The sequence below is a fragment of the Bison bison genome, unplaced genomic scaffold (genome assembly GCF_000754665.1).
Source record: "Bison bison bison isolate TAMUID 2011002044 unplaced genomic scaffold, Bison_UMD1.0 scf7180017864456, whole genome shotgun sequence".
Classification (NCBI taxonomy): domain Eukaryota; kingdom Metazoa; phylum Chordata; class Mammalia; order Artiodactyla; family Bovidae; genus Bison; species Bison bison.
The window spans coordinates 28,620,748-28,636,693 of record NW_011495018.1 but is presented as its reverse complement, the minus strand read 5'-3'; the positions used below and the strand labels follow the sequence as shown (position 1 = coordinate 28,636,693).

The window sequence follows — 15,946 nt, the reverse complement described above, 5'->3', positions numbered from 1 at the left end:
TGCTCCCAACAGCTGCTGGAATAAGAGGGGGAGCTGGGGGTAACCTTCCAAAGCTGCCTCTAAAAATGACCATTCCCCCTGCCAAACCATGCAGTCAGTGAACACAAGACAGCCCTTTTTCTACTTTCTTAAAGGGGAGATCCCAAAAGCAAGTGTTCCCTGGCCCAAAATACTGGTCTCCAGCCCAACTGTCCTCCTCAACTTGACTCTTAAGCTGGCACTTCTAATACCTAATTCTTTCTTAACATGTTCTTAAAATAATCATCTACTTCTTCACTAGCATTTTTGGCTAGTTTAACCTGCTAATATCCAAGTTAGGGTTCTTATCAAACTCCCACTCAGTAATATATCCTTGTCTCTGTCCACCTCCAAAATACTACATTCCTTAGGTGTGCATACAGCTCACGTGCACGCACGCACGCACACACACACACACACACACACACACACACACACACATATCTCCTTTCAGGTCAAGAACCTTCCTACAAAAAAGTCAAGGAACAAAGTCAGCAATGGTAAAGTTGCACTGTACCCCAGCCCTTTTCCCCTTTCCCAACATCATCTACACTAAATACACCTCAGTTCTGTCTAGAAAAGCCCCCTTGCCAGGCAGCAGAGAAACTTCCAGTTAGCCTTCAGCCTCTCAGCTGAGACCACCAACAAAGAAGTTCATGAATGTCAACTGGGGGCACAGGCAATATCTCTCTCTGCTGAGGAGAAACTGGACAGAGCCTCCAGCATCATTCCCCAAAGGTGACAGCCGGGGTTGAGTGAAGACCGTGAAAACTGTACAAGAGCTGGGGGAGAAAATATAATGCAAGGAATGATTTGGAATCAGGGGCAGGAGAAGGTGGAGGCATGAACTGGCTGACCCCAAATGTCTTTTCCATCTCTAACTCCTATGATTCTTTGACCTCCAATTTTGTGCTGCGAACAAGGAATGGAAAGTCAACAGACGTGGTGATGTTTTGAAAGAGCCTGGCAGTCTGCTCTTGTCATTTAGTGGCCTTTGCATGTATTTTTTAAGGTGTCTCCATGCCCTGTCTTCATTTCACAGTTGTCACCTTTCTCAGCAATTTGAGCTCATGTCAAATACCAAAAAAGAAGGAGAAGAAGAAAGAATGTACTGGCAATTAATTGTGGGCTAAAGAGGGCCAGACACAGGGGCCCATTGGGTGGCCCAGACTTTCAGGGAGGGCAATGTGGACAATTGGATATAATGAAAAACTGACTTCAAGTTGAGACAAGGGAGTCAAACCTCTAACAAGAGATAAATTCTTTCTCCAGACAGTCTCATACTCAGTTTTAGATACAGGTGAAACCTTTACATGATTCAAAATTCATAAACATATTCTTAATTAGAACAAACATCTTGCCTCTACTGATTACACCTTAAATTCTAATACTTGTTCAACTCTGAGCAAGACTGCTAAATAAAAAGGACTTTTCTCAAGAATAAACCAAATCTTTGGATTCTCAACTTCATCTGATGGCCGGCACACCTGAGATAAATTCTGGAGTTTATCAAAAATCTGTTTCTGTAGATCAGAGTGTGGGGGCATGTCAATTTTCACTGAAAATTCAAAACTCAACTTTCTCCTTGTTTTTCCAAACAGTCAATCTCATCTTCAATATTGAAAAGTTATTGGAGCCTGGCCTCAAGAAGAGTCTACCTGAAATTCTCCCTGTTCCATGGTTCTCAGTTAGGACCAGAAACTAATTCAGTGCCAGGGTTACTCCAGAGTTAAAGTTAAGCTGCCACACAAAGATAATTCCTTTCTATGTCAAACACTTAAAAATAATTTTTTTTAAATGTGTATGCTTCATCAGTAACCTCGTTGCCAGTCTGATTTTCAAGCAGCTCAAGCACAATCTTTACCTAAGATGAAGGGGCTAGACATAGAAAACTGAAAGTGAGAAACAGAGTATTGAAATACTTGCAGAGATTTCATTCCAACATGAACTGTTTATCTTGTAGATTATGAGGACTTTGGGATTCTCCATGATTCTGCCTTGAAAGTTAGGAGTCATCCCCTACTGTTCGAGTCTTACAAGACTGGAAAGGAGATAAGCAGCTTCCATATTCTCAGTCTTGAAGGAAAGTCCTCCAGTTTGCATTTGGAGGTACTGACTGCACTAGACCATTTCCTGCTTCCACAGGTGTATTGCTTTATTTATTTCAAATATGTAAACTGAACTCACTTTTATTAACTCACGAAACCATTCAAAACAAGGCCTTTCCAAAAAGTTGAAAATAAATACATTCATGTATGAAACCTTTCAGTGAACTGGAGAACAAGTAAGTGATTGCTTTCTAGGTACCGCAGAAAGGTGGAAGAGAGAGCTGAAGTTACTTTAAGTTGCTAATTGTTTTCTGAAAATCACTGTTTAGGCCTTGAAAGTAACCAGTGAGCAATGTCTTTTCTGTTCAGTTAGGAAACTTTATGCTTTCTGGGTCAAAAAAATGCTCTTAGGTGCAATCATTTTAAAACAAACAAACACACTCTGCTTATCTGTGTCCATCTCACCACTTTGGACGTTAATCATCACTGAAATAGATACCCCGGTCCCTCGGCCTCAAAGAGCTCCAAGCCTACAAGACCCTGGCTAAGGAATGAATGTACATGCCAGGGCAAACACTTCAGAGCCTGACTCCCTAAACATCTATTGTTAATTCTAGGCAAATCTATGACAGGCAAACGCAAGAAAGAACCCAGGTAATGCTCAAGGGATATTTGAAATAAAACTCAAGTTTGAAAACATACAGGACTTACTTTAGGAGAGAGACGATCAAGAGAGGTAAAAGTATTTAATATAAGACAGCAAAAGTATTTTTTTAATAGATTTACATACACGGGTATACTTTTTTCTTTCCATTCCTAGCTTTTGTTAACTTACAGTGTCTGAATTTACAATTAGCACCTTTGCTCTTCCACCTGTCATACTTTCTAACTTCTTGCATTTAGCCTATATTATAAACTGACAGAGTTAAATTTCATTGTTTTGTTCTTGAAGACTGAACTAGCTTAGTTTTGCCTCTACTCTTTAGGGAAAACTTAAAAGATTGCTATATGAAACATTTCCTTGATTTTTATATTAAAGATATTTCTATTCCCCCAGGATTCATAAAACTTTCAAATAAAACTGATTTTAAACCAGATGACTGACTTAAACTGTCTTTGTGTCCACTTAAAAAAAAAAAAAGCTCAGGAAACCTCCCAGTGTTCACTGGTAGGGCAAGAGGCCTAAAGGGAAGCAAATTATTTGTTTGTGGTTTCAAAGTGGCCAAAATGCCTTCAAGCACAAGTATAAGACCATTAACAAATCACAAGGAACCAAAGCAGTTCATCTTACTCAACAAAGCTATGATCAGTTAGGAAGAGCCAAACTGAATGGGACTTGCCCTGGGCCGGAAGGTCAGTAAACCTTAGCAGTTTGTGTTTCTGAGAATTCAGGAGGCTCTTCGGCAGGGAGAGCAGACCCTAAAGCCCACAGCTTCTGCTGTCATGTTTCCAAAAACATTCAGGACAGGTGAGAGAGATTCAGCCATGTATGTGTTTTCCCCCACCTTCTGTCTTTAGGCAGCCTCTCTATGTCAAACCATCTCCACTTTTGCTAAATACAGACTGACTAGAGGTGAAGCCACACAACTTGAAAGTTCCATTTTACAACAATTTACTGAGTGCCTACTATGTGCTGAACTCTGTGCTATCACTAACACATTACAATGGTTAAGCCTCATTTTACTGGCTATGTTACTCTCATTCTTCATAGATAATAAAACTCTGGGGCAGTGAAGTGTGGCTTCTCATAAAATGAAGTTTTGTGCTTATAAAAACTTGTCCTACTGTCCAGTGTGCAGTTAATTAGCACATTTTTTAATTAAAAATACGAACTACAGCCCTGCCACAATCCGAACAGCCATACTTTCACTGAACTTTGGGCCCAGGCTCCCTAATGCCCTAAGATGACTGGGGCACACGCCATCTCCCTCCAGGGATGATCACCACCCCTCTTGGTGGGTTATCATGTCTCTGCAGCTGTCCAAAAACAGACCACACTGGTAAACATTCTCTCCACCTGCTGTAACACGCATAACTTTCCCCCTCAACTCAGAAAACATGAGCATGACCCTGCTCTTTATCAAGTGTTATGGTAAAACAACTTCCTAGAAGGCTGGCGATACCACATCCTAGGACACAGGCAGGAAATCAAAATATGTGGCTAAAAAATAACAAAGCCAAATCACCTGGCAGTCTCGATGCACTTTATACTGTAAACTCATTTTCATTTTGTTATTATCACTTACAGAATGCACACTCATTCACATTATCTCCCAGAGCACTTGAAAAGGAAAGAAAAATAAACATAAATTCTTTCATTTGTTCATTCAGTCTCTATAAGGAGAGCAGTCTATGGCCATACCACCTTGAAAGTGCCCAATCTCATCTATAAGGAGAGCAAGAAAGCCAAATTTTGCCGTGGCTGGATTGGGTTTAGGCATTTCAGACAACTGCTCTTCTAGGTCAACTGCTATGTTCTCTGAAAGAGTTTTTCGTTATAAGAAATGAAGATGGGCTTCCCTGGTGGTCCAGTGGTTAAGAATCCACCTTGCAATGCAAGAGACACTGGTTCAGTCCCTAGTCTGGGAAGATCCCAAACCTGGCAGGGCAACAAGGCCCGTGTGCTGCAACTACTGAACCTCTGCTCTGGAGGCCCCGTGCAACAATTACAAAAGCCCTAGAGCCTGTGCTCTCCAACAGGAGAAGCCCATGCAGCAACAAAGACCCAGCACAGCCAAAATAAACAAATATATGTATATTTTTAAAAATTCTTTTAACAAAATGAAAGTAACAAGACTTATATGCCTCCCAAATCCCAGAAAATCATTATTATCAACAACAAAATCATACTAGAAATAATAAAAGTTAAAACAATAAGGTTCAAAATTTCCAAAAGATTTTAGCAATCCTGGACATTATTAATCATACCCAGCTGGAAAACATACTGAAAAAAGAGATTGCAGTTACACCAAAAAAAAAAGAATAGCATATTTAGGAATAATAACAGATATGTAGTTACTTTACAGTGAAATCCACAGAAACTTTTGAAAAGGCACAGAATTTTTTTTTTGCTAGGGGGCTGAATGAGAATGGAGATGTCACATTCTCACACACACACAAATCACAAATCCAACAAGGAAAATTTAACCCTAACAGATATTATACTCTATCAAAGGCAACAATACTTAGAATGGAAATGGAAAAATACATCAGTGGAACAAAATAAGAGTTCAGATATAGACCCAATATACATACATACATATATGTATGTATATGTGACTATATATACACATAGATATATAAAGTTAATATCTGTCAAAGTAAGCTTTCTAGTTTGGCTACATTTTTATTCGAGCATGGTCATTTTCAAAAGAAATTACAAATTGAAAATTCAATAATACTTTTACAAAGACAATTCAGGAAAGATTTTCGTCATGGTATCATACAAAGTAAGCTTTCTAAAACAAATTATTTTGTCTTTCTAAAGGGAAAGATATGAATTACGTAACAAAAAGTTTAGTGGTAACTAGGTAACTGTTTAGAAAAAAAGAAAGTTGAATTCAGGGCCCTTACACCAAAAGAAAAGTGATACTGATGAAAGTGTTGACAATTCTTAAAAATCAAATTATAGGAAAACCAGCAGAATGTCAAAGAGAAGATGTATTATGTCTGTGGGAGAAATCACAAATTTCTCAGTTTTGGAAGGGGAAGGAAAGATTTAAAAAATCACACAAAAACTGACATATTCTGATATATTTAAATCTAAAACTTCTATAGGCTAAAAACAGTGAAATAAAAAGAACAAACTGGGGAAGATATTTGCATCAAAGATGACAGATTAGATCCTAATATCTATGACCCACAAGGACTGGAATCTAAGAGTAGTGTCAATACCCCAATAATAAATGGACTAAGACTTGGAAAAGACAATCTCATAGGTGAAACAAACACAGGGGAAAATACTTATCCTGCTAAAGGAAGGCAAAATAAACAAAACTTTGAGATATCATTATATGTCCACTAAAATAGCAAAGAGTTTTTAAATTCTTATATGAAATCGCTGCTAGTGCCACTGTAACTTGGTACATTGCCTTTTTACAAACCATAACCTTTGACTCAATAATGCCAATCTTGAGAATTTATTCTAAGGAACCAATTCAAAAAGACATGTATTATACAGTATCTGATATATCTCAATAAAGCTGTTACCAAAAAATGCACTGAATTATTCATTTCCTTGTTGTCTATGATAGCAAAAAGCTGGATACAACATGAAAGTCTAATATTAGAGGAAAGTTTTTAATCTCATAGTACAGCCCACAAACATTATGTACCTATTCTGCTAGGATCAGTAGGATAGCAACTAAGTGGGGGAAGAAGTGTGCAAATGAAAAGCAATTTTTAAAACTGAACAGCTGCCTAGAGGTGATGATATTATAACTTTTTATGTTTTAAACCAACTTTCCTTAATGTTGCTATATTGTGTTAAAACTATCTTTTTAAATGTCTTTAATCCAAATTGGATGGAGTTGGGTGCTATCAGAAAGTTTTTACTCCAATTCCACACATTTTCTCCCTTTCCTATGTAACAGCTTACATGATTAAGTTCTGCATTCACAGGCTTCAGATCCTACCAAGAACAGGCCAAATTACAATACCATGCCTTCACGTACAGTCTGTATACATCATCCAACTCCCTGCCATAAGCAGGTACCCTTTTTGCGTGTCATTCTGCCTCCATCAAGTCATAAATTATCGCTGACACTTGGACCAAGGGACCTTTTTTTGGGAGTGTGAGCCCTGTTCTCCATATTTGATTTTATCAGAGCCCAGAAGCCTAACGATCCTTAGAAGAGAGTGAGAGGATGAATGTCCATAAAAACGTCCTGAAAGACCACATAGGGGACATGGGTCCTACACCTGGATGGGAGGAGGCCTCTAAAGCCACAGACCAGCCACAGTTCCGCCTGAGGAACCCAGGCAGTCAACGTCTGCGAAAAGACACATTTAACAGCTGAAGAGAGTGCTTAAGATGGCTAATTGTGAGGAGCTGCCCACAGAGAGGGTGCTGACTAAGGGAGATGCTCTAGGGAGGTTTCCTCAGATGGAGGCCTCCGAGAGGAACTGTGCTCAGGAAGGGGTCGGAGGAGGCCGGGTTTGGACCTCGGAATTCAGGGTACGACACGGCCCCAGGCCGACCAGGCCGCGGCGCCCCGCCCTTTCCCGGGACGCGGGCCGGCCTGGGGCGGGGAGCGGGCGGGCGCTTACAGGTCGGTGCCGAGCCGCGTGAAGCCGGAGTTGAGCGAGGCCCGGGCTATCCGGCGCCAGAGCAGGTCGCAGCTGGTGAAGCGCCGCAGCCAGCGGCACACCTGAGCCAGGCGGCCGAGGGCCTGCATGTCCAGGTAGGAAAAGATGAGCAGCAGCAGCTCCTCCGGCAGGCGCAGGAGTGCGGGCCCCGCGGCTGGGCGGCAGGCTGGCTCCCGGGCCGCCGCAGCCTCCTCCTCAGCCGCTGTCGCCATGGCCGCCCGTGTCCCCGCGAGGCGGCCCCAAGCCTGACCCCCTCGTCCCTGTGCTCTTGCCGGCCTGGCGCTCTCCCGCCTACCAGTCCTGACCCTCCATTCCTCCTTCTTCCCCTCACCTCTCCCTTTGGCCTCCTTTCGCGCCCCTGCGCTCCCCTCATCTCCCCTGACGAGCCTTCTCGCCCCTTCCTCCACGCTTCCGCCTCTCTCTCTTGCCTTTCCTAGGCCTGCACTCGGTCCCGCCTCAGCCCCCAGCCCCGTTTCCTCCTTCGCCTGTGGCGGCTCCGGCTTTCCTTCCGCCCCGTTTCCTTTTCCGCCTTGCCCTGCTCCCGCTTTCCCCTTCCCCTTCCTCCGCTTTCCTCTCGCGGCTCTCCCTTCCTCCTGCAGTTTTCTCGTCTCCCCGCTCTCGCCCTCGCCGGGCCCACCGTTCCCGGGGGGCCCCACGCCGCCCTGACTACCCATGAGCGGCCGCGGGGCCGGCCCGACGCGGAGCCAAGCCCGAGCCGCCGCCACAGCCGCCGCCCCGGGAGGAGGCGACACCATGCCGGACCGGGTCACATGGGGCGGCGCGGGCCGAAGCCTGGGCCCGCCCCTCACACCCGAGGCCTTGGAGCGGCTTCGTAGTGCGGGCGGGGGCCGTAGAGCGCCCCCCTCCCATGCCCCGGGCCTCCCGGAGCGTGTGCCGGAAACACAGCGTGCGTTCATCTAGCACGTGAGGCCCACCAAGCGCCTGGTTAGGACGGCCATAGGAGCTTCTGCCTTCAAGCAGCAGCTAGGTTGAGGCCCTGCCCTCAAGAAGCGCTCACTTGGGTGGCCTTCCCCCTCTCATACCCCTCTTCTACCTCGTCTGATGCCTGCTTTCCACAGGCCATATACCAGGGCCTCACGAACTGCACCTCTAGAAGTCGGCAGGTTCCTTAGGCCGGGATCTCACATGGTGTATATACCTCAGTTCTAGCAATGAGCTGGTATTTTTGACATTTTGGAAGATTGCAGTCCTCTAGATCCTGCATCCACTCCCTGGTCGTGGATAATCAAGTGGTAAAGCTATTAGTCACCACCCAAGTGCAAGTGGATTCTCCAAGGTCATCCAGGAGCCCTTCCCCACACTATTCATTCCATTCACACTGCTACTGCTGCTGCTAAGTCGCTTCAGTCGTGTCCAACTCTGTGCGACCCCAAAGACGGCAGCCCACCAGGCTCCCCCATCCCATTCACAAAGGTACCATTTTGAAGGGAGAGCTAAGAAAAGTCTACTGAAGTCCCATGCTGTCCCATACTGTCTCCTCTAGTCACACATGGCTTAGGGGCATTGAAAATGCGACTAGTCCAAATTGAGGTGTGCTGGAAGTGTGAAAACCCACCGGATTTTGAAGACTTATGCAAGATAAAGAATGTGAACTATCGTATTAATAGTTTTATATTAAATACATGTTGATACATTGGCCTAAATATACTTTTGTAACTACTAGAAAGGTTAGAGTTATACATGTGACTTGAATTTGCAGCCCACATTTTTTCTATTGAACAGCACTGGTGGAGGCAGTAAGATTTGCAGGTGGGGGAGAAAGATACCTATCCCTAAGTATCCTGTGCCCCAAACCCTAATAGTAAAAGTTTTAGGGGTTTATTTTGTTTTTACACCTTAAGATCCATTTTCAGAAGCAAGAATGAATGAAATATCAACTCTGGAAATTATTCAACAGGTAGCATAAGGAGAGACCCAAGAGAGGAAGGACATTGCATTATGTCACCGCAGAAGCATCATGTAACAAGGTCAGACCAGAATCTGGCTTTGCCCTAGAACTGCTTTTTGATCTTAGCAAAACAACAACAAAAAACCCCACCTATCTTGGCCTTTTAGTGTTCTCAGTCTGTAGTGGAGATAATGCCTCTGCCTTACTTTCGAGGGATAAATGAGATGATCCCTGTAAAATGCTTTGAACTCCTCTAAGAAAATTCTCAATAATAGTTACAGGTCAAATCCTGTTACAAAAAAATACCCTACAAAAGGTGTGTGTGGGGGGGAGGTACAACAAAGGCTTTGTGTAGAAAAAAGATTTCCAAACTCCAGCCAGTGATTTACTTATTAAAAACAATATTTGACATGACATTTCAGTACAACTAAAGAATTTAGACCATCTCTTAGAAATCATTATAAAGATATTTACTTATTTCATACTGTTAGAAGGCTGTTGAGGTAGGAATGCTGAATATTGAGGTAATATCATCAACTCAACATTTATTGATTTTGCTACAGTTGTATACTGTGAGCCACTCTGGAAGGAAAGCAGATGAATATAGCATATGGTTCCTACATTTTGTCTTCTGATTTGTGTTAAACATGTTTGTAATTTCTTACTGTTTGACTTTTTTTTTAACCATTTCTTTACACAGAGTAAAACTAAGTAATTCATCCACACTGTACCTAGTTTTCAGTAGAGGACTTGAAGGCGCAGAAAATTGTTTAATTAAATCAAGTATTAAAATCCACAATCACACAAATGCAACTTATTCTTTATCCCATGTTGCCCTCATTATTGGAGAAATTAAACCATCACTTAAAAATATCACCTTCTTTTGCACCCAAACTGGAGATCAAGTGAACTAAAATTTATGGTTTACTGATTTCCAAAATAAGCCAAAATACTCACTATGCAGAAAGGCAAAGCCAAAATGGAAAATTGGCATATATTCTGTTATTTGGTGGTGATTTGGTGTGTCTCTAAATTTCTAAGCTATTAAAAAAAAACCCTACAGTTTGGTTTCAACTCAGAGAAGCACCTAGAATTTTTCATCAACCCTCCCTCCCTCACAAAACAAAGCAAAAAAAGTCCAATGTGGGATTTAAAACAAACTTGAAAAAAACTTTGAAAAAAACATCACAACAAGCACTTTTAAAATTCTTTTTGGAGACAGGTTATTTAAAAAAATCAGCTGGATGGGAATTTCCTGGTTGTCCAGTGGTTAGGATTCCATGCTTTCACTGCCCAGGCCCTGGGTTCAATCCCTGGTTGAGGAACTAAGATTCTACACACTGCACGGTGCAGCCAAAAAAAAGATAAAAAACCAGCTGGGACTGAAAAAAATGGTTTGTAACAAAAGTAAATGCATATCTTCATGTAATACTTAATGGTGTTTTATTATCAAAGAAAATAAACACCTTAATAGCTAGAAAAAAAGAAAATAAAAAGTACACTGGACTTCAGAACATCTTTAGAAAAGTCATCCACTCCCTTGAAGTTCAAATCCAGGAAACATAGTGAAATACTATGGGGGGGAGGGGTTGAAATTTACTTTGTTTTTATAAGGCATTTTAAATTTAGAATTTGCATAATAAGTAAACTGTAAGCATTGGACTACTTTTAACTTAGAATGCCAAAAACATGAAATTCATAATATTTTAAAACATAAGACTCAATTTCTTTTTTCTACTTTTTAAATAGAAGATAGGTGATTTGGAATATCAGTTCTAGGTGTATAGCACAGAGACTCAGTATTTTTATAGATTGTATTCCATTTTAAGTTATAGAATATTGCCTATATTTCCTATGCTGTAAAATGTATGAGACTTTATGAATTTCACTGGGAATTGAGAAATACTAATATTAGTTCACTTTTAGAGAGGATTTTTAAGTTCAGATGTAAAGTTCTTTGTGTATGTCCATGTAACTGACTTGCATAGTAGTAGTTATTGTTAATAGGTATTTTATATGTTTAGGATTGTGAAAAGGCTAGAACTGTGTGTTCTGTACATTCTCGTAAACATAGATGACAATCTTAGGCAGGAGACTACTCCCACATCCAATATGCCAGTGCCCGCATGCCTCTTAAGCCCTCAGGGCCCCAGCCTTTAACTTTAAAAGTAAGCAGATTTAGCAGGGGAATTATTCTGAGATGAATGAGAAAGAATGAGATTATTTTGTGAATGACAATTTATAATAATAATAATAGCATATATTTATTGAGCACTGACTGTGTATCAGGCACTATTACAAGAGCTTTCCATGTATTGTCTCACTTATTCTTATCAATAACCACATAAGGAAGATATGATTAACCTATTTTTTTTTTTTTTTACAGAAGATGAAACTGAAGCATATGGTCACACCGTTCCTAAATAACAGAACAGGTATCAAATCTAGACATTCTAACCCCAAAGCTCTTACTCTGAACTGTGTCTTTACCATGGTGGTGGTTTGGTCACTAAATTGTGTCCAAGTCTTGCGACCCCATGGACTGTACCCCACCAGACTCCTCTGTCCATGGGATTTCCCAGGCAGGGATACTATAGTGGATTGCCATTTCCTTCTCCAGGGGATCTTCCCAGCCCAGGAATCGAACCCCGGTCTCCTGCATTGCAGGCAGATTCTTCCAACTGAGCTACAAGGGAAGTCCTAAGCCTTCACCATACACAACAGAAAATGGAATAGGAATAAGGCATTGAATTCAGAGTCTTCTAGGATCCCTTTCAATTAATATAGCCACACCTAATAATATACTTTTCCTCTGACCATCAGGCAGGTCTGGTATCTAAATAAAAGCTGCTTCTAAACAATTAAAGTAGATTCTGTCCTTGTCTCAACTGTTAATACTTTCTAAGGGTTAATATGTAGAATCCACAGCCTCTTATGATTTTCATAATCTTTTTGCAAAACTTTAAAAGGATTTGTAGGAACTACTGTCTTGCAAAAGAACATATAACAAAAGTTTAGTAATTTCATCATTTTACTTCAGCTTCAATTTCTTTTGTTAAATTAAATAACAGTGTGTGTATAGTATGTATTATATGAGCCTTTTTTGTAAATTTGTCCCTATTTATATATATTCAAAAGGAGACTTTGTAGAATAATGCTAATAATGGTTACTTCTAGTAATGGAATTTTACTTTGTACTTTTCCCTATTGCTTGATTTTTTTTTTTTAAAGAAGCATGGATCACATTTACAAAATCAATAAAGTCTCCCCAAAATAAAGTTATAGTTGTTATGCATCCAGACACACCATGCAACAAGACAGTTAGAGAACCCTAGATCATTGCCAGAGTTTTAACTAGCCACCTAAGTTTCTTCAAATTTTATTTCATTTAAAATGTGTCTCATGTAATAGTAAAATAACGAATTAGAGTATAAGAAAGAAGAAATGAGGACTAATGATAAATGTATAAACATTTGGGCATCACATAAATAGAAAGATAGAGTCTAAAGTTTTGTTTTCAGAAATTATATGTCAGGTTCAGTCCAGTTCAGTCGCTCAGTCATGTCTGACTCTTTGTGACCCCATGGACTGTAGCACTCCAGGCTTCCCTGTCCATCACCAGCTCCTGGAGCCTGCTCAAACTCATGTCCATCGAGTCGGTGATGCCATCCAACCATCTCATCCTCTGTTGTCCCCTTCTCCTGCCTTCAGTCTTTCCCAGCATTAGGGTCTTTTCTAGTCAGTTGGTTCTTCACATCAGGTGGCCAAAATTTTGGAGCTTCAGCTTCAGAATCAGTCCCTCCAGTGAATGTTCAGGACTGATTTCCTTTAGGATTGACTGGCTTGATCTCCTTGCAGTCCAAGGGACTCTCAAGAGTCTTCTCCAGCACCACAGTTCGAAAACATCAATTCTTCAGCACTAAGCGACTTCCCTGGTGCTCAGATGGTTAAGCGTCTGTCTACAATGTGGGAGACCCAGGTTCGATCCCTGGGTCGGGAAGATCCCCTAGAGAAGGAAATGGCAATCCACTCCAGTACTATTGCCTGGAAAATCCCATGGACAGAGTAGCCTGGTAGGCTACAGTACATGGGGTCACAAAGAGTTGGACATGACTGAGCGACTTCACTTTCACTTTCAAGCCTTCTTTATGGTTCACCTCTCACATCCGTACATGACTACTGGAAAAACCGTACCTTTGACTAGCCAGACCTTTGTCAGCAAAGTAATGTCTCTGCTTTTTAATATGCTGTTTAGGTTTGTCATAGTTTTTCTTCCAAGGAGCGAGCATCTTTTAATTTCATGGCTGCAATCACCATCAGCAGTGATTTTGGAGCCCAAGAAAATAAAGTCTGTCACTGCTTCCATTGTTTCCCCATCTATTTGCCATGAAGTGATGGGACCAGATGCCATGATCTTCGTTTTTTGAATGTTGAGTTTTAAGCCAGCTTTTTCAGTCTCCTCTTTCACTTTCATCAACAGGCTCTTCAGTTCCTCTGTGCTTTCTGCCATAAGGGTGGTGTCATCTGCCTATTGAGATTATTGATATTTCTCCTAGCAGTCTTGATTTCAGCTTGTGCTTCATCCAACCCAGCATTTTGCATGATGTACTCTGCATAAAAGTTAAATAAGCAGAGTGACAATATACAGCCTTGACGTATCCCTTTCCCAATTTTGAATCAGTCTGTTGTTCCATGTTCAGTTTTAACTGTTGCTTCTTGTTCTGCATTCAGATTTCTCAGGAGGCAGGTAAAGTGGTCTGGTATTCCCATCTCTTGAAGAATTTTCTAGTTTGTTGTGATCCACACAGTCAAAGGCTTTGGCCTAGTCAATAAAGCAGAAGTGGATGTTTTTCTGGAACTCTCTTGCTTTTTTGATGATCCAACAGATGTCAGCAATTTGATCTCTTGTTCCTCTACCTTTTCTAAATCCAGCTTGAACATCTGGATGTTCTCAGTTCACATATTGTTGAAGCCTCGCTTGAAGAATTTTCAGCATTACTTTGCTAGCATGTGGGATGAGTGCAATTGTGTGGTAGTTTGAACATTCTTTGGCATTGCCTTTCTTTGGGATTGGAATGAAAACTGACCTTTTCCAGTCCTGTGGCCACTGCTGAGTTTTCCACATTTGCTGGCATATTGAGTGCAGCACTTTCACAGAAATTCCATCACCTCCACTAGTTTTGTTCATAGTGATGCTTCCTAAGGCCCACTTTACTTCAGACTCCAGGATGTCTGACTCTAGGTGAGTGATCACACCATTGTGGTTATCTAGGTCATTAATATCTTTCTGTGTATTCTTGCCCCCTCTTCTTAATATCTTTTGCTTCTGTTAGGTCCATACCATTTCTGTCCTTTATTGTGCCCATCTTTGCATGAAATGTTCCCTTGGTATCTCTTGATATCTGCTCAAATTTTCTTGAGGAAATCTCTAGTCTTTCCCATTTTATTGTTTTTATTTCTATTGTTTTCCTCTATTTCTGTCAGGTTGGCAGTTTGTATTCTGAAATCCTGTTAGAAACCCCAAGATCTGATCTGTTTTTCTATGAATCCACTGTCTTTGTCATATTCAAAGATAATATATTTTTATTTCATATGAAACAATTTAAAATATTGTTTAAAAATAGTTACTTTATGCAGAAAAGACTAGAAGGAAATATGTTCAAATTCTAGAAATGGATGCTGATGAGAGGTAGAATTATGGAAAGTTCTTTCTGCTGTTGCCTTACCCTTTTCTATATTTTCTAAGTTTTCTGCAGTGAACATATATTACATAGATAATGAAATTTTTTTTAAAGAAAAAAACCTAAGAGGTGTTTGTACCTGAATGTACAAAATCATTTCATTCAATTTAAGCTAATTTTAATATTTTATTTAAAAGTCCATTTACAAATCTCCCACATAATTCCAAACAATTTGTTATACCTCACCTTCGAGGACATGGAGCACAACTGCTCTCCCCCACCATACACACATACTCCCAAGAGGACTGCATGCGGTGACTTCCTTCCAAAGAATACAGTATGTAAAGAAGAGGAGGAAAAAAGAGTAACTTTTTGTGGAGAAGGCTGACAAACACTATTTCAGCCAGGTGATCAACACCTGTTCAACATCATCAGCTGTAAGTCACATGGATAGTAGGTACCCTTGATACACATGATGAAAATGGTACTTTACCTCTGTGGCCATGCTCCCCAAAAGCCATAATCCCAGTCTAATAGTGAGAAAAACATGCGACAAATCCAAACTGAAGGATGGTTTATGAACCTACCTGACCAGTCCTCAAAAATGTCGAGATCATCAAAAACAAGGCAAGTCTGAGAAATTATCACAGCCAAGAGGAAACAAGAGTCATGACAAATAAGTGGAATGTGGTATCCTAGAGCAGAAGAGAGAAAGAATATTAGGTAAAAACCAAGGAAATCTGGTTAGTCCATTAATCATTACAAATGCACAATACTGACATAAAATGTTGATAATGGTAGTATGTAAGAACTCTATTCTGATTTCACAATTTGTCTGTAAATCTAAATCTATTATACAAAAATAAAGGTGTTTTTTGTGTGTGTGTAAATTTATTTTACCTTTTTGTGACTTTTTAGAGAAAATCTTGGCAAAACTTGTAATGCACATGAAGGCTGTGTTTTCTGAGTTAGAAATTTGTGAT

The 15,946-nt window shown here is 40.7% G+C and overlaps 1 protein-coding gene and 1 long non-coding RNA gene across 7 annotated transcripts in view; one reads left to right on the top strand and one right to left on the bottom strand.

The window, feature by feature from the left end:
* FBXW4 (F-box and WD repeat domain containing 4) overlaps positions 1–9,281 on the bottom strand; it is an 85,548-nt gene extending 76,267 nt beyond the window's left edge. For 2 of the 3 annotated variants that reach the window (XM_010859480.1, XM_010859481.1), the window contains exon 1: positions 7,335–9,281. In XM_010859480.1, the coding sequence (XP_010857782.1) occupies positions 7,335–8,290 (956 nt within the window). In that variant the 5' untranslated portion in view covers positions 8,291–9,281. The remainder of the gene's footprint in view (positions 1–7,334) is intronic. The other variant, XM_010859479.1, reaches the window with a different exon arrangement.
* The window catches only part of LOC105002692, a 37,462-nt gene continuing 28,895 nt past the window's right edge, over positions 7,380–15,946 (top strand). For all 4 annotated transcript variants that reach the window (XR_827017.1, XR_827016.1, XR_827018.1 and 1 more), the window contains exons 1-2: positions 7,380–7,468; positions 11,669–11,717. This is a non-coding gene — a long non-coding RNA (uncharacterized LOC105002692). The remainder of the gene's footprint in view (positions 7,469–11,668; positions 11,718–15,946) is intronic.